At 45.7% G+C, this 16,825-nt stretch overlaps 1 protein-coding gene across 2 annotated transcripts in view; it reads left to right on the top strand.

Annotated features, from left to right (window-relative positions):
- Positions 1-16,825, top strand: part of TMEM135 (transmembrane protein 135) — a 289,517-nt gene that overhangs the window by 171,572 nt on the left and 101,120 nt on the right. For both annotated transcript variants that reach the window (XM_060234967.1, XM_060234968.1), the window contains one exon: positions 11,290-11,336. In XM_060234967.1, coding sequence (XP_060090950.1) covers positions 11,290-11,336 — 47 coding nt within the window. The remainder of the gene's footprint in view (positions 1-11,289; positions 11,337-16,825) is intronic.

The raw sequence follows: 16,825 nt of genomic DNA, 5'->3' as shown, positions 1-16,825 counted from the left end.
GCAAAGGTCAAGAAGCTCTGGTGAATTGTCTCTTGAGTATCTCCTTTCTCTCGGCATACTGCAGAACAGTATGTGAAATACTGGACACCAGCCTGACTGTTGATCTTAAGCAGTCCAAAGAAGCTTGACGGTTCTTGCAGGGCGAAACCCTGGTTAGCCATAGGCAACAGCCACAAAAACACTCGCTCCGATTCTGTAGCCGTTAAAGGGTTTCGCGATAGCTGAGAAGATGGATAAAAGTGGAAGGCGCTTAAGAATTTTGACTTGTGTACAAACACATTTCAGGGGCATATCTCTTCCCCCCTGGCTCTTTGAAATTTAGACCTGATGAATTTTGAACGCTGCTCTTGCACGTTGCGTGCTTTTCCTGTTTTTTTTTTTAAATATATACTCTCTAGACGAGAGGACAGAAGCAACCACGTTCACGAATCAAGCAACAAATTCAGCCCTAATCCAGGGTTGTCAATCAGTTAGGGCCTGTTACCTATTCTGATTGCTGTCATGGGGAATTCTTGTGCTAGAAGCCAGTTTGGTGCAGTGGTTAAGTGTGCGGATTCTTATCTGGGAGAACCGGGTTTGATTCCCCCACTCCTCCGCTTGTAGCTGCTGGAATGGCCTTGGGTCAGCCATAGCTCTGGCAGGAGTTGTCCTTGAAAAGGGAGCTTGTGGGAGAGCTCTCAGCCCCACCTACCTCGCAGGGTGTTTGTTGTGGGGGAAGAAGATAAAGGAGATTGTAAGCCGTTCTGAAACTCTGATTTGGAGAGAAGGGCGGCGTATAAATCTACGGTCCTCTTCTTGTATCACGCACCGGATTCAGACATGATGTGTAAACACTGGCATCAAGCTGGACGGAAAGGAAAGGAGCTGGTCCTCTGGTCCTAAGGCTCGGGGGATTGGCAAGAGCTGGATGGGATGCGGTGCAAGGGGTGCCACTTCCTTATACTGAACCATGGGATAGAGAAGGTAAAGAAAGAAGTCCTTTTCTCCCTTTCTCACAGTACGAGAACTCATGGACATCCAGTGAAATTGCTGAGCAGTTAGGTTAGAACGGATAAAAGGAAGTACTTCTTCACCCAAAGGGTGATTAACACATAGAATTCACTGCTACAGCAGATGGTGGCAGCTACAAGCAGAGACCGCTTCAAGAGGCGGATTGGATCAACATATGGAGCAGAGGTCCATCAGTGGCTATTAGCCACAAGGTATAGGTGAAACTCTCTGTTTGGGGCAGTGATGCTCTATATTCTTGGTGCTTGGGGGGGGGGCAACGGTGGGAGGGCTTCTAGTGGCCTGGCCCCACTGGTGGACCTCCTGATGGCACTGCTTTTTTTGGCTGCTGTGTGACAGAGTGTTGGACTGGATGGGCCATTGGCCTGATCCAACAGGGCTTCTCTTATGTTCTTATGAACAAGATCATTAGGCCATCAATTCTCTGACTGGCAGTGGCTTCTACGGTTTCAGAGGGAGGCCTCTCACATCACATGTGACCTGTAGACACTGGAGATATGAACCTGCAATGTTCTGCATGCCAAGCAGATGCTCTATCATTGAGTCACAGCCCCCTCCTCATGCGGAATCAGCTGAAATCTTTCTCCCCACATTGTTGCCAGAGTGGGATGCAGCCCATTGGGCTCTTTGCACCACACTTGATGGATGGGTTGAATTTTCTCCACAGAGGGCAGCAACATGGAAAATAACCTGGTAGGGTGGGTGGTCCCCCAGCCACCGGGGTTGGGGAATAGGGGGATAGGGCTGCCAGATCTAGGTTGGGAAACTTCTGGAGGTTTGGGGGGTGGAGCCTGGGGAGAACAAGCACCATTTTTTGTGGGGTACAATGACATAGTGCCCATTCTCCAAAGCATCCATCTTCTCCAGGGGAAGTGATCTCTGTGGTCTGGAGATGAGCTGGAATTCCAAGTGATAAACAGGTTCTTCCTGGAGGCGTGTATCCCTAAACCTCAAGGGTCGTGGGTCATAGAGGGCAATACACTTTTTCTAGAGAAGACCAGCAGCCACTTAGTGAATTAACTCATGGGGAGCCGTAGAAACAAACCCCATTCCTGGCAGTGGCTGCTGCTTGCTACTGCAGCACAAACAACACAGTGCAGAAAGGCTGCATGTTAACAGCTTTGTCTTCCTTTGCCGGGAGACTCATCGGGATTGGGCTGCCTTTGGCTCTGGGTCACCTTTTGCGCTTCCCTTCCTGCTGTCATAGATTTTTCAAGCTAATGTCCAAAAGCCTGTATCACTTGAGAGCTTCTCTTCCATTTAATTTTTGACTCTTGCATTCTTCAGTGTCTTGTGAAGAGCCAGTTTGGTGTAGTGGTTAAGTGTGAGGACTCTTAACTGGGAGAACCTCCTCCACTTGCAGCTGCTGGAATGGCCTTAGACCAGCCATAGCTCTCGCAAGAGTTGACCTTGAAAGGCAGCTTCTGGGAGAGCTCTCTCGACCCCACCAACCTAAAAGGGTGTCTGTTGTGGGGGAAGAAGATAAATGAGATTGTAAGCCGTTCTGAGACTCTGATTCAGAGAGAAGGGCGGGGTATAAGTCTACGGCCTCCTCCTCCTCCTCCCTTCTTCTTCTTCTTCTTCTTCTTCTTCTTCTTCTTCTTCTTCTTCTTCTTCTTCTTCTTCTTCTTCTTCTTCTTCTTCTTCTTCTTCTTCTTCTTCTTCTTCTTCTTCTTCTTCTTCTTCTTCTTCTTCTTCTTCTTCTTCTTCTTCTTCTTCTTCTTCTTCTTCTTCTTCTTCTTCTTCTTCTGACAATGGACATGCAAACCAGACACATACTGGCAGTTCTCAATATCCCAAGCTTTGGGGAGGGGGAGTTATTCAACTTATCGGAAGGGCTCGTGAGCATGAGCTCATTTTCTGAAAAACGGCTGTGTTTTCATTCCTGAAGTCAATTTTATCTAGTTTGTTCTAGAAACAAACAGCATTCATATTCTGTATTTCTTGCTGTTTCTTCCCCCTCCCGTTTCTGTGCCTGAAGAATATGTGGATGTCTTCTCCCTCCCCCCCCCTTCCTTTTTAAGCAATCACTGCTGAGGTGCTCCAGCCCTGTTAGTGATATCCGAAACAGCTGTTCCACGATAAACCCGAAGCAGCTGCATGGGAGTATGTGAAAAAAAAAAAATTAAGGAGAAATTTAGCCACCTCGTATTCCTAAAACTTGAGCTTGCATTCGCCGCATTTTCTGCTAGGGCAGCAATTTGCAGACATTAAAATTCCTTTGCGTTGCGTATTAAAAACGGCATACCTCGAGCTGCTAGGAAGTAATTGGTTCATTGTGGGAAAGGTCTAGGCCGAGCTTTTCGCAGCAAGCTTATTTTAGAAGTTGAGCATCTTGCCGACATCGAAGCCCCCATCAGGTGTTTGAGCGTAAGTGCCGGCAATGTCTACTTTCCCACAGTTTTGAGAGGACCCTGGGAGCTGGAGCAAAGAGGGGGTGATCAGTAGGCAAGCAGCCTTTTGAGAAATACAGAGGGGAGAACCTGATGGTGGCCAGTGATGGATTGCCCAGACTGGGCGAGAGCGGCAGATCTTGGAGCTTGAAATGGGCTCTCTGGAATCCTTTGATTTTTCAGGATCAGGAAGGATTCTGATCATTAGAGCTGGTGTCCTTGCTTGAACTTAAGGCTGGTGCTAGGATTTTTGATGCCCTAGGCGAGCTACTGCATCAATTAGTGTGCTCTGGGGCCATATTCCTGAGCTAAGACACAAATGCGTGAGCTGGATTCTAAAAAACTGTGAGCTAGCTCACACTGACTCAGCTTAGGAGGAACACTGCACATGACATAAGCTTGTGTCGAGGAAGGGGGATCAGACAACATTGTCCTCCCTTCCTTCCAGCATGGGGAGGCCAATTCCATGCTAAGATATTCCTGGAGATTTGGGGGTGGAGCCTGAGGAGAATGGAATTTGGGGAGAGGAAGGAACTCCGCAGGAATGTGATGCTGTAGAGTTCTCCCTTAAAAAAAAAAGAGGTCTCCTGTAGACTGTAGATTAGTTGTAATTCCAGGAGATCTCCACACCCCACCTGGCACCAATGTGCAGGTTAGTAGGATCCAGCCTAGCACGTATCTGTGTATTATGACTGTACATGTTTAAGCAGGGGTAGTTTTTTAGGGAAATGGTGGTGGAGCTCATCCAGGGATTGTTATACAGCTGCACCTAGTGAACAAGGTGGGAAGGAGGAGGGGGAACCCTCAGAAAGGTTCAGGAGCTGTGCTCCTGTGAGCTCCTGCTGAATGCAAGGCCTGCGTTTAAGGAAATGCATAGTGCAACTAGAAATATATGGACAGGGAGAGAAGGGAGGTGAAAGGGAGTGTTTCAAAAGTTACATTCAGGAAATACCAGGAAAAATAATTGGTAGTTGATTTTGATGCCTTGCTTTACTCTACCCTAGGAAGTCTCAAAGCGGCTTACAGTCTCCTTCCCTTCCTCTCCCCACAATAAGCACCCTGTGAGGTAGGTGGGGCTTAGAGAATTCTGAGGGCACTGGGACGGGTTCAGGGTCACTCAGGAGGCCTCATGTGCCTCAGAGTGGTTAACAATTGCCTTTCCTTCCTCTCCCCTCAACAGGCAGCTTGTGAGGCAGGTGGGGCTGAGAGAGTCTGAGAGAACGGTGACTGGCCCAAGGTCACCCAGCAGGCCTCATATGTCTCAAAGTGGCTCAGAGTCGCCTTCCTTTCCTCTCCCCACATAGGCACCTTGTGAGGTAGGCGGGGCTGAGAGAGTTCGGAGAGGACTGTGACTAGCCCAAGGTCACCTAGCAGGCTTCATGTGGAGGAGGAGCAGGGAATCCGAACCCAGTTGTCCAGATCAGAGGCTGCCACTCATTACAATCCATTAAATGTTAGTAAATCAGATTTGTAATTTTTAGCAGATACCACGTTTGACGTCTTCATTTGTGAGAAGCCACTCGACGTACGCATAAAGCTTTTGAGTCTCCTAGGAAAATTTTTTTCACAAAGTGTTGTGCATCAGGGCGGAGCTATTTTGGTGAAAAATTAACCCACTGCTTTATCGTTTTGCTTTCCCCCCCGCCGTAAACCCGTTATGAAACAGTGAACAATCATTGGTGCTTAGGGCTAAAAAAACCAAACCTACAAAACCCAACTTGTAAAGTATAGCTTTAACACTCTTTTTGTCGGTTAACGTGTCTCTAAATGAAACTGTGTGGAAAAGCAAATAGCGGTAAAAAGCATTCCCAAAGTATACATCGCTAGTTGAAGATACAGTTGTGGCCCACTCCATTGTGTGTTTGTTTAGAAATAAGAACCCTACTGTGTTCAATGCAGTTTACTCCCAAGTAAGTTCAGGTAGGGTTGCAGTCTTCGAGTTAGTAATGGATGAGGCTGTTTGTACAGCTGGAAGATTTCAAGGCCTATATGCTGCAGAGCTCCATTTGTTGACCTTCTGACATCAATCAACTCTGAATGGGTCAAGGCAAGGAAAAAACGAGTAGAATTCCAACAGAGCCTTGGTTAATTTAAAGCTTTAGTTTCTTCTGAATACACAGCTACACTTGTAGCTGCTACAAACTATATTTGCCTTTTTTGGGGAAGGGGGGAACTTGAAGTGTTTTAAAAAAAGAATTTTTGTGATGTGAAGCACTTTTTTTTTCTTTTCCAGGCTCACTTTCAGTTATCAACTACATCTGGCTGCCATGGTGTTATGGGGATTTTTTTTAATTATTCTTGAGAGTTCAGGGTTATAACATAGGCAAATTTAACACAGTGGGTTTCTCTTCTATCCAGGGGTGGAATTCTAGCAGGAGCTGCTTTCCATATTAGGCCACACACCCGTGCTGTAGCCAATCCTCCAAGAGCTGACAAGGCTCTTCTTTGTAAGCTCTTGGAGAATTAGCTGCATCAGGGGTGTGTGGCCTAATAAGCAAAGGAGCTCCTGCTAGAATTCCACCCCTGCTTGTATCTAATTGCCATAAATCAGCTGTGACTTGACGGCACTATCTACCATGAATTGTTCTTTGTTTGCAGTACATTCTTGGCCACCAGAAAAGGATGCTTTAATAGCTGATACCAAGGGAAATATCAGACACACTCTATGGTTTGGGATTATAACATAACATAGGCAAACATAAGGGAGCCCTGTGGCGCGGAGTGGTAAACTGCAGTAAAGGTAAAGGTAATTCCCTGTGCAAGCACGTCGTTTCCGACTCTGGGGTGACGTTGCTCTCACAACGTTTTTATGGCAGACTTTTTTGAACGGGGTGGTTTGCAGTTGCCTTCCCCGGTCGTTTAAACTTTACCCCCCCCAGCAAGCTGGGTACTCATTTTACCGACCTCGGAAGGATGGAAGGCTGAGTCAACCATGTGTCAGCTACCTGAACCCAGCTTCCTCCGGGGTCGAACTCAGGTCGTAAGCAGAGCTTGGACTGTAGTACTGTAGTATTACCACTCTGCACTGCGGGGCTCTTAAGCTGCAGTATTGCAGTCCCAAGTTCTGCTCACGACCTGAGTTTGATCCTGGCGGAAGCTGGGTTCAGTAGCTGGCACATGATTGACTCAGCCTTCCGTCCTTCCGAGATCGGTAAAATGAGTACCCAGCTTGCTGGGGAGTAAAGAGAGCCAGTTTGGTGTAGTGATTAAGTGTGCAGACTCTTATCTTGGAGAACTGGGTTTGATTCCCCACTTCTCCACTTGCAGATGTTGGAATGGCCTTGGGTCAGCCATAGCTCTCATAGGAGTTGTCCTTTAAAGGACAGCTGCTGTAAGAGCTCTCTCAGCCCCACTTACCTCACAGGGTGTCTGTTGTGGGGCGAGGGAAAGTAAAGGGGATTGTGACTGGTCTGAGACTCTGAGATTCATAGTATAGGGCGGGATATAAATCCAACATCATCATCTTCTAAAGTGTAGATGACTGGGGAAGGCAATGGCGGACCACCCCGTAAAAGTCTGCCAAGTAAATGTCCAGATGTAATATTAGCTCATGGTTTGGTAATAACCCAGTGCTTGCACAGGGGACTACCTTTACCTTTTTAAGCAAACATAAGCAAATTCAGCAGAATGGGGTTCTGTGTCTCTAAGTACCATGAGCCGGCTGTGACTTGGGCACTTTCCACCACCAGTTGTTCTTTGATTTGAGTATATCCTTGGCCACCTGCATAGTGATGTGGGAAACTTTAGACACCTGAAAGGGGTTGACTGCTCTCTCTTTCCGTCCCTGAGAAAACCTAGTGGCCCTAGTCACTTAAACTGACTTTAACTAGCCACATCAGAAATTTAGTATCGGTATTCGTCTTAACTAGAAACTACATGAATATAGCACACTCCTAGATAATCACAGCTCTTTGTTTTTACGGACCTCTTAATTGTCCTACAATTAGATTACCTTGGGGGTTGTGATGCCTTTGCAGTGCATTGTACTCAGTGTCCAAGTCAAGTACCCTGCTGAGAAGAGTTTGTTTTGTGGAGCTGGTAAACATCAAAGGTTAGCTTTGTGAACACACTTGTGCTTGTAGGTGACCTCGAACGCCGTGCAGGTATTTAAAATTGTTTCTCGATTCTGGTGGACTCTGCAAACAATGCCAGTGCTTCTGCCACAGATTTTCTTGGGGGTGTGGTGTTTACTTAAAACTCAACAGGCTGTTGCATATTATATATATATCTCAGGGGAGCAAGCCTGTTCTAAGTGCGGCCTTTATCTGATCAAATGCTCCCAAGTTGGCTGTTCACCATCAAAAAGACCTTGTAGCGAGTTGATCCGCTGCCAATGACACCCACTGCTGGAAAAATAAAATCATTAACTTGAACCGACATGCTGCGATGCAACCGAGGCAACATATTTTGGAAATTATGCCTGGATCTGTGCCAGTAGGTAGCAGTGGAAACACACAGAGAAGACAGCAGGTAGTCACCAGCAGTGTATGTGTGTGCAATTGCAGTTTCATTAACTGCTGAGACAAGCGTTAGCTCCAAATTGCATTAGATCCAAAACCTGATGGATAGATAGATCAAATCAGGGCTGATGATGTGTGTTATCATCTCAGCGCATCCCTGAGAGCCAGTTTGGTGTAGTGGTTGTGTGCGGACTCTTATCTGGGAGAACCGGGTTTAATTCCCCACTCATAAGAACATAAGAGAAGCCATGTTAGATCAGGCCAATGGCCTATCCAGTCCAACACTCTGTGTCACACAGTGGCCAAAAAAAAAAAGTTATGTATATATATGATGGACCTCTGCTCCATATTTTTATCTAACCCCCTCTTGAAGGTGGCTATGCTTGTGGCCGCCACCACCTCCTGTGGCAGTGAATTCCACATGTTAATCACCCTTTGGGTGAAGAAGTACTTCCTTTTATCCGTTTTAACCTGTCTGCTCAGCAATTTCATCGAATGCCCACGAGTTCTTGTATTGTGAGAAAGGGAGAAAAGTACCTCTTTCTCTACTTTCTCCATCCCATGCATAATCTTGTAAACCTCACCCCGCAGTCGACGTTTCTCCAAGCTAAAAAGCCGCAAGCGTTTCAACCGTTCTTCATAGGGAAAGTGTTCCAGCCCTTTAATCATTCTAGTTGCCCTTTTCTGGACTTTCTCCAATGCTATAATATCCTTTTTGAGGTGCGGCGACCAGAACTGCACACAGTACTCCACTCCTCCACTTACAGCTGCTGAAAGGACCTTGGGTTAGCCATAGCTCTCGCAGGAGTTGTCCTAACTGTACGGGCAAGCAGTCGACTGATGTTAGGTGCATTTCACTGGTTACCGGTTGAGTACCAGATCCGCTTCAGGGTTTTAGTATTGACATTCAAAGTCTTACGTGGCCTGGGACCGACATACCTGCGGGACCGCCTTTCCCCGTAGGTTGCTACAGTCTGCCAACCAACAACTTCTGGTCATCCCTGTCCAAAGGACATCCGTCTTGCCTCGACCAGGGCCAAGGCCTTTTTGGCCTTGGCGCCATACTGGTGGAATCAGCTCCCTGTGGAGATACGGGCCCTACTGGATTTTTTACCTTTCCATAGGGCCTGTAAAACGGAGCTGTTCTGCCAGGCATTTGGTTGTAGGCAAGCGGGCGTCCTTTCCTTATTGCCTATACCACTGGCTATCCTACCCCACAGTGATCTGTCATCTGAACTATTTATTCAGACCAACCTATACTCCAACCTGCACTATGGACCCGCCCGCCTTTGTTATACGGTACTGTATCGTATTAATGTTTTAATGGTATTTTATTGGTTTGATTGATTTTATTGTATGTGACTGGTTTTTGTCCGGATGTAATTCGCCCTGAGCCCTTCTGGGAAAGGGCAGAATATAAACTTACCAAAGTAAATAAATAAATAAAATTATCTCACTGTTTCTTCAAGGAGTTCAGGGCAGTGGACACTTATTTTGTCACGCTCCATTTCATCCATACAGCAAGCTTCTTAGGTAGGTTAGAATAGAAGACGCTTTTTTCAAGATCACCCAGCGAGTGAGTTTTATGGCTGAGTTGGGGGTTTATTTGCACTCAGGCTAATGTAACCTGCTAGCGCCTGTTCCATGTATTGGAGCTCACATTAGTGAATTCATGTCAGAGGCAAGATTTGAATAGAGAGTCTCCTGAACCCCAGCTCTAATTATTACTCGCTTTGGTAGCTCTTACTTGATGCATTTGTGCAGAATGGGGATGGTCTGTGCAAAAAGGTTATCCTGTTTGGAAGAACAGGACTTCATCGATATCTGTTCATACAATTCTATCTCGCCTTTCTTATAGTGACCCTCTGGCTCTGCCCTCCCCAGTTTTATCCTCACAACAGTTCTGTGAGGTAGGTTAGATGCAGAGAGAGAGAGAGAGAGAGAGAGAGAAATCAGCCCAAGGTCACCAAACAAACTTCATGACTGTGTAGGAATTAGCAGACAAGTGGGGTCCCACAAGAAACTTGCAGAGAGGGTGCATCCCTTCCCCCTCTTCACTTCCAGTTTGGAGTAGTGGTTGTGTGCGGACTCTTATCTGGGAGAACCGGCTTTGATTCCCCACTCCTCCACTTGCAGCTGCTGGAATGGCCTTGGGTCAGCCATAGCTCTGGCAGAGGTTGTCCTTGAAAGGGCAGCTGCTGTGAGAGCCCTCTCAGCCCCACCCACCTCACAGGGTGTCTGTTGTGGGGGAGGAAGGGAAAGGAGATTGTGAGCAGCCCTGAGACTCAGAGATTTGGAGTGGGGGGCGGGATACTACAGATCCAATATCATCATCATCATCTGCTTCTCCTTCCTTCCTTCCTTCCTTCCTTCCTTCCTTCCTTCCTTCCTTCCTTCCTTCCTTCCTTCCTTCCTTCCTTCCTTCCTTCCTTCCTTCCTTCCTTCCTTCCTTCCTTCCTTCCTTCCTTCCTTCCTTCCTTCCTTCCTTCCTTCCTTCCTTCCTTCCTTCCTCTGACAGTCTTCCCGTCTTTGTCCCCCTCCTCTTATCTGTCATCTCACCCCTATCTCTTTTGCCCCAACCCTTCTCTATTTACTCCCCTTCTGCGATAACCTCCCTCCATTCCCTTTTATCTGTCAACTTACACCCATTTCACTCCTTTCTCCCATTTCCCTTATCTGCCAATCCATCCCCCATCCCTTTTGCCTCCCTCACCTTTTCTCCATCAGTCTACCCAACCATTTCTGCTCTCCCTATCACTCATCCCTGGTACCCCTACCTTTGCAGCTGTCCACATCTACCGCACCCTACCTCTGGCATTTCACCCGCCCCTCACACTTGCTGCTCTCCCCACCTATCCCCCCACCCTTGGCATTCCACTCCTACACTACTCTTGTTGTCCTCCCTATTTTAATCTCCCCCCCTCCACCATTTTGGGGGAAAATTAAAACTCCCTACTTTTTAAAGTCAGATTTTTCTGCACACCTGGTGAATCCCCCAAGTGTGCAGAAAAATCTCTTTAGCCTCTGTATAGCCCCAATCCATACATTTGGCTATCTGTGCAAGGGAGCCATGGGTGGCTATTAGAATATAAGATGCTCCATTGGATGTTATGGAACCAGAGTTTCCTGTTCTACAGTATGATATTGCCTTGAATTTTTGGTTTCCTTTCAATTCTGAAATAAAAAGGATTTAAAATTCCCTGATACTTAACAACATTTACTGTTTGCATTTTGTTTCTCTTTTACAGCAACTAGAAGTCGTATTCAGACGGCGGTCATAACAATTGGGTTTCAAAATTAGAGATAATTGTGAATCCTTCAAATCTCTTTCTGCCTTATTTAAGCCTCCCAGAGCCCGAGATTGATTTGGACGCCGTTGTTGGTATCCTCTTTTTACATGTCGTTCTTTTCCCCCTCTTCTTTTATAGGTCCTTTTGTTCTGCATCACAGCTGCGCTGTTTATGTTCTTTTTCAGGTACGTTGCCTACATTCCCCCACCCCAACCCCTTGCTTTTTATTAAAAGATTACGTAGTATAGAAAGTGTCTTAAAAATTCTTAGTAGGACATGTGGCTGAATACAAAATTGAAAAATATTCACGAGCTCTTCTGAAATAGCCCGCTGATTAATTGCATTTAGTTGAAACAAAAACCCCGTTAATGTGTTACAGTGGACTCATGTACATCCTGACTGTATGTGAGTACATCTGTGTGTAAGGAAGTCCCCCCCCCCGTTAATACATTGTATTACTTTTGAAGCAAACCAGTGGATATCAATATTGATGTGTGCATACAGTGAATTACACTTACGATAACAAGTTAAAAACAAACACATACATATTGTAGAAATTATGGATAGGGTTGAAGCTTTATATGTATGTAAGGAAGTTCACTTTATGGAATTAGCACCTGGATAAATGCAGACTTTGTATTGCACATTCAGCTGTTCGTGACTATGACGTGAGAATTACTTAACACATCTACAGAGAACAAAAAACTGAGAGCCAGTTTGGTGTAGTGGTTAAGTGTGCGGACTCTTATCTGGGAGAACCAGGTTTGATTCCCCACTCCTCCGCTTGCACCTGCTGGAATGGCCTTGGGTCAGCCATCTCTCTCGCAGAGGTTGTCCTTGAAATGGCAGCTACTGTGAGAGCCCTCTCAGCCCCACGCACCTCACAGGGTGTCTGTTGTGGGGGGAGAAGATATGGGAGATTGTAAGCTGCTCTGAGTCTCTGATTCAGGGAGAAGGGCGGGGTATAAATCTGCAATTCTTCTTCTGCAGTGTACATGGATTGTATGTGCCTTCACTGTAACTTGTGAACCGGGGCTAAAGATAAAACCTAGTATTGTTTGTGGACTACTACATGCTATTTAGTATGTACCCAACATCTGCTGACCATCCCTGGCGCAAAGGATGTCCAAGTTGCCTTAACCAGGGCCAGGGCTTTTTCAGCCTTGGCCCCGGTCTGGTGAAATCAGCTCCCTTTGGAGATCTGGGCCCGCACTGAATTGTTCCCTTTCTGGAGGGCCTGCAAGACGGAGCTATTCTGCCAGGCCCTTGGTTGAGGCAGCGGGCGTCCTACACCGTCGGCTGGCCCTATGCTATAGTACCATCTCTGCTGTAATATTTATTTTACTCCATCTACTGTTTTAGACTCTCAGTTTATATAACATGTGCCCAACCGAGCTGCTATTTATAACGTATGTGATCTATCAGATTGTCTTGTTACACTGATTGGTTTTAACTGGTTTTTTTTTTTTTAATATTGTTTTTAGAATGTTGTGATCCACCCTGAGCCCATTTTGGGAAAGGGCGGGATAGAAATTGTCTAAAAATAAATAAATAAATACAATAATTGAGGTATGAAAACTAATATTACTTCTATAAGGCAAAGCAAGAGCTTCCAAGCACATTTGGTGTTAGGAAAAGTTATGAGAATGTGCATTTAGTATAAAGAGTTTTTTGTGCGAGTCTCTTTGAGACAATGGACAACGAGGAGGGACGGTGGCTCAGTGGTAGAGCATCTGCTTGGTAAGCAGAAGGTCCCAGGTTCAATCCCCGGCATCTCCAACTAAAAGGGTCCAGGCAAATAGGTGTGAAAAACCTTAGCTTGAGACCCTGGAGAGCGGCTGCCAGTCTGAGTAGACAATACTGACTTTGATGGACCGAGGGTCTGATTCAGTATAAGGCAGCTTCATATGTTCATATATTCAATGGATGTTTCACGTAAGGCAGCTGTAGCTTGGATGTCGCTTTTCTGCTTTTTGCCTTCATTATTTTGAAAAAAAATTCAGGGGAGAAGGAGAAAATCCTAAGCCTTACAGGCTAATGAAGGCGTGTTAGAGCTAATAAAGTAATGAATTGGATCATTCCTGTAGGTTTAACCCTGCCCCTGTATGCACCCCCAAAAGTCAGTGAAAATGGTGTTTATTTCAGAAATGCTGTGAAACATGTTGCCTAGGGAACTAGCAAGTATTCTGTTTTCCTGTCTGCGCTTGTCATGAAGTTCTGAGGTTATGTAGCGCATGTCTTGGAGCTGTGGGTATCTGAAATCTTTTTGTAACTGTCTTTCTCCTCTTCCTAAACACTGTATTCTCATGTTGCTTTTGTCAAATATTGACTTATGCAGGATGCCTATGCTGTCTTGCTTAGCTGTTCTCCACAATAATACAGCCCAGAACAGTACATTATCATGTTTTCCCCAAACCCATTTGAGAAAACATAAGAAGAAGGTTTGGAGTCTTGGAGCAGCTTACAATTGCCTTCCCTTCTTCTCCCAACAACAGACACCCTGTGAAATAGGTGGAGCTGAGAGAGCTCTGAGAGAGCCGTTACTGACCCAAGCCCACCCAGCAGACCTAGCAGACTTCTTGGGGAGGAGTGGGGAATCAAACAGGGGGTGTATGAGTGTGTGTGTGTGCCCCTGGAAGTCATGACTACCTCTGGTGACTGATCTCTGCTGGAGGTATGGAGGATATTCAGAGAGTTGGCTGAATAAAGCCCGCCCCTGCCTCCCAACTGCTGGTATTCCAAGGAGGTCTCTCATCCAAGTACTTGCCGGATTCGACCCTGCTTAGCTTCCAGGATCTCATGAGACTGGACTTGCCCGGGCTATCCAGGTCAGGGCTTTCATCAGGTTTTGGAAGGGTGCATAGCATCCGGGTTGGGAGGGATTTTGTCCTTGCATTTTCTTGACACAGAGAAGCTTCAGTTTAGTCCTTGAGTTGCTACTTACTCAGTTGTAGGACGCATACTGGTGCCATAAGTGCATTTGTTTCTGATAGGACAAAGGGCAGCTTGGGGGCGGGGGAAACATAATGAGATCGTGCAGCTGGTTCAGGGGGAAATGAGTTCATTAATCGGGAGTAGATCCAAGTAGTCAGCCGTGTTGGTCTGAAGTAGTAGAACAAAATAGGAGTCAAGTGGCACTTTTAAGACCAACTCAAAGGTGCGACTTGACTCCTATTTGTTTTACCATGGGGTGTGAACCTAATCCAAAATGTTTACCCTTTAGAAAAACTCCGTGGAAGATCCATCCATGAATAAGTATATAGGTTTAAGAGCTTAAGAACATAAGAGAAGCCTTGTTGGATCAGGCCAATGACCCATCCAGTCCAACACTCTGTGTCACATAAGAACATAAGAGAAGCCATGTTGGGTCAGGCCGATGGCCCATCCAGTCCAACACTCTGTGTCACATAAGAACATAAGAGAAGCCATTTTGGATCAGGCCGATGGCCCATCCAGTCCAACACTCTGTGTCACACAAGTGACCCAAAACCCAGGTGCCATCAAGAGGTCCATCAGTGGGGCCAGGACACCAGAAGCCCTCACCCTGTTGCCCCTCCAAAGCCCCAAGGTTTAAACTTTGTATACCAATGTTCACCGTTGGCTAACTCTAGCCTCAAATCAAAGGAGTTCCTATCTTAGAACACACTGCATACATTATTACAGCTCGTATTGACTGGACGAATAGTGAATTTTTTTCCCCGTAAGCATTTGCCATTGTTAACACCTAAAATATGTTTTAATATAGCCTTATGTTATAATCTGATATGTTAGCTAACTTCATGTTAGCTGCATTTTGGCTTCCTTACTTAATATATTTCTGTCTCACCTTTCCAAATGTTCATGGCAGCTGACAAAACAGATATTAAAGTAATGTCAAGTAAATATTAAAAATGAAAACCAGTCCACAAAAGATATGTACTCACCAGTGCTAGTTTGATGTAGTGGTTAAGTGTGCGGACTCTTATTTAGGAGAACTGGTTTTGATTCTCCACTACTCCACTTACAGCTGCTGGAATAGCCTTGGGTCAGCCATAGCTTTCATAGGAGTTGTCCTTGAAAGGGCAGCTGCTGTAAGAGTGCTCTCAGCCCCACCCACCTCACAGGGTGTCTGTTGAGGGGGGAGAAGATATGGGAGATTGTAAGCCACTCTGAGTCTCTGATTCAGAAAGAAAGGCGGGGTATAAATCTTCTTCTTCCTACCCAACCTGCTATGAGTTTACCATTGTTTGACACTGGGGCACTTGTAGACGACCTCATTTGGAAGAGGTTATGCACAAAGACATTTCTACTTTTATTAGAAGTTCCTTTTAGATCAACTGTAGTTTACCTGCTTGGAAATCATTACGTACCTGGGTTAACTCTTTACGAATCTCAGTCCTTGAAAAATTATATATAAGACCATAGGAACAGCCTTGCCAGTTCAAGCCCTTTTTTATGTGCCCAGAGAAATGCTGATTGCCACTTTCGGGTCATAAGAACATAAGAGAAGCCATGTTAGATCAGGCCAATGGCCCATCCAGTCCAACACTCTGTGTCACACAGTGGCCAAAAAAATTTATTTATTTATATATATATATATATATATATATATATATATATATATATATATATACACACACATACACACACACATACATACATACACTCACACATATAAACACTGTGGCTAATAGCCACTGATGGACCTCTGCTCCATATTTTTATCTAACCCCCTCTTGAAGGTGGCTATGCTTGTGGCCGCCACCACCTCCTGTGGCAGTGAAGTCCACATGTTAATCACCCTTTGGGTGAAGAAGTACTTCCTTTTATCCGTTTTAACCTGTCTGCTCAGCAATTTCATCGAATGCCCACGAGTTCTTGTATTGTAAGAAAGGGAGAAAAGTACTTCTTTCTCTACTTTCTCCATCCCATGCATTATCTTGTAAACCTCTATCATGTCACCCCGCAGTCGACGTTTCTCCAAGCTAAAGAGTCCCAAGCGTTTCAACCTTACTTCATAGGGAAAGTGTTCCAGCCCTTTAATCATTCTAGTTGCCCTTTTCTGGACTTTTTCCAATGCTATAATATCCTTTTTGAGGTGCGGCGACCAGAACTGCACACAGTACTCAAAATGAGACCGCACCATCGATTTATACAGGGGCATTATGATACTGGCTGATTTGTTTTCAGTTCCCTTCCTAATAATTCCCAGCATGGCGTTGGCCTTTTTTTATTGCAAACGCACACTGTCTTGACATTTTCAGTGAGTTATCTACCACGACCCCAAGATCTCTCTCTTGGTCAGTCTCTGCCAGGTCACACCCCATCAACTTGTATTTGTAGCTGGGATTCTTGGCCCCAATGTGCATTACTTTGCACTTGGCCACATTGAACCGCATCTGCCACGTTGACGCCCACTCACCCAGCCTCAACAGATCCCTTTGGAGTTCCTCACAATCCTCTCTGGTTCTCACCACCCTGAACAATTTAGAGTCATCCGCAAACTTGGCCACTTCACTGCTCACTCCCAACTCTAAATCATTTATGAACAAGTTAAAGAGCATGGGACCCAGTACCGAGCCCTGTGGCACCCCACTGCTTACCGTCCTCCACTGCGAAGACTGCCCATTTATACTCAGTCAGCAGTTTTTCTCCAGACCAATTTGGCAAGGGACCCTGGAGGTTTTTGCCATCT

This window comes from Heteronotia binoei, chromosome 3 (assembly GCF_032191835.1).
Source record: "Heteronotia binoei isolate CCM8104 ecotype False Entrance Well chromosome 3, APGP_CSIRO_Hbin_v1, whole genome shotgun sequence".
NCBI classification, from domain to species: domain Eukaryota; kingdom Metazoa; phylum Chordata; class Lepidosauria; order Squamata; family Gekkonidae; genus Heteronotia; species Heteronotia binoei.
Note: the sequence above shows the minus strand (reverse complement) of the source record. Positions and strands in the feature narration are given on the sequence as shown.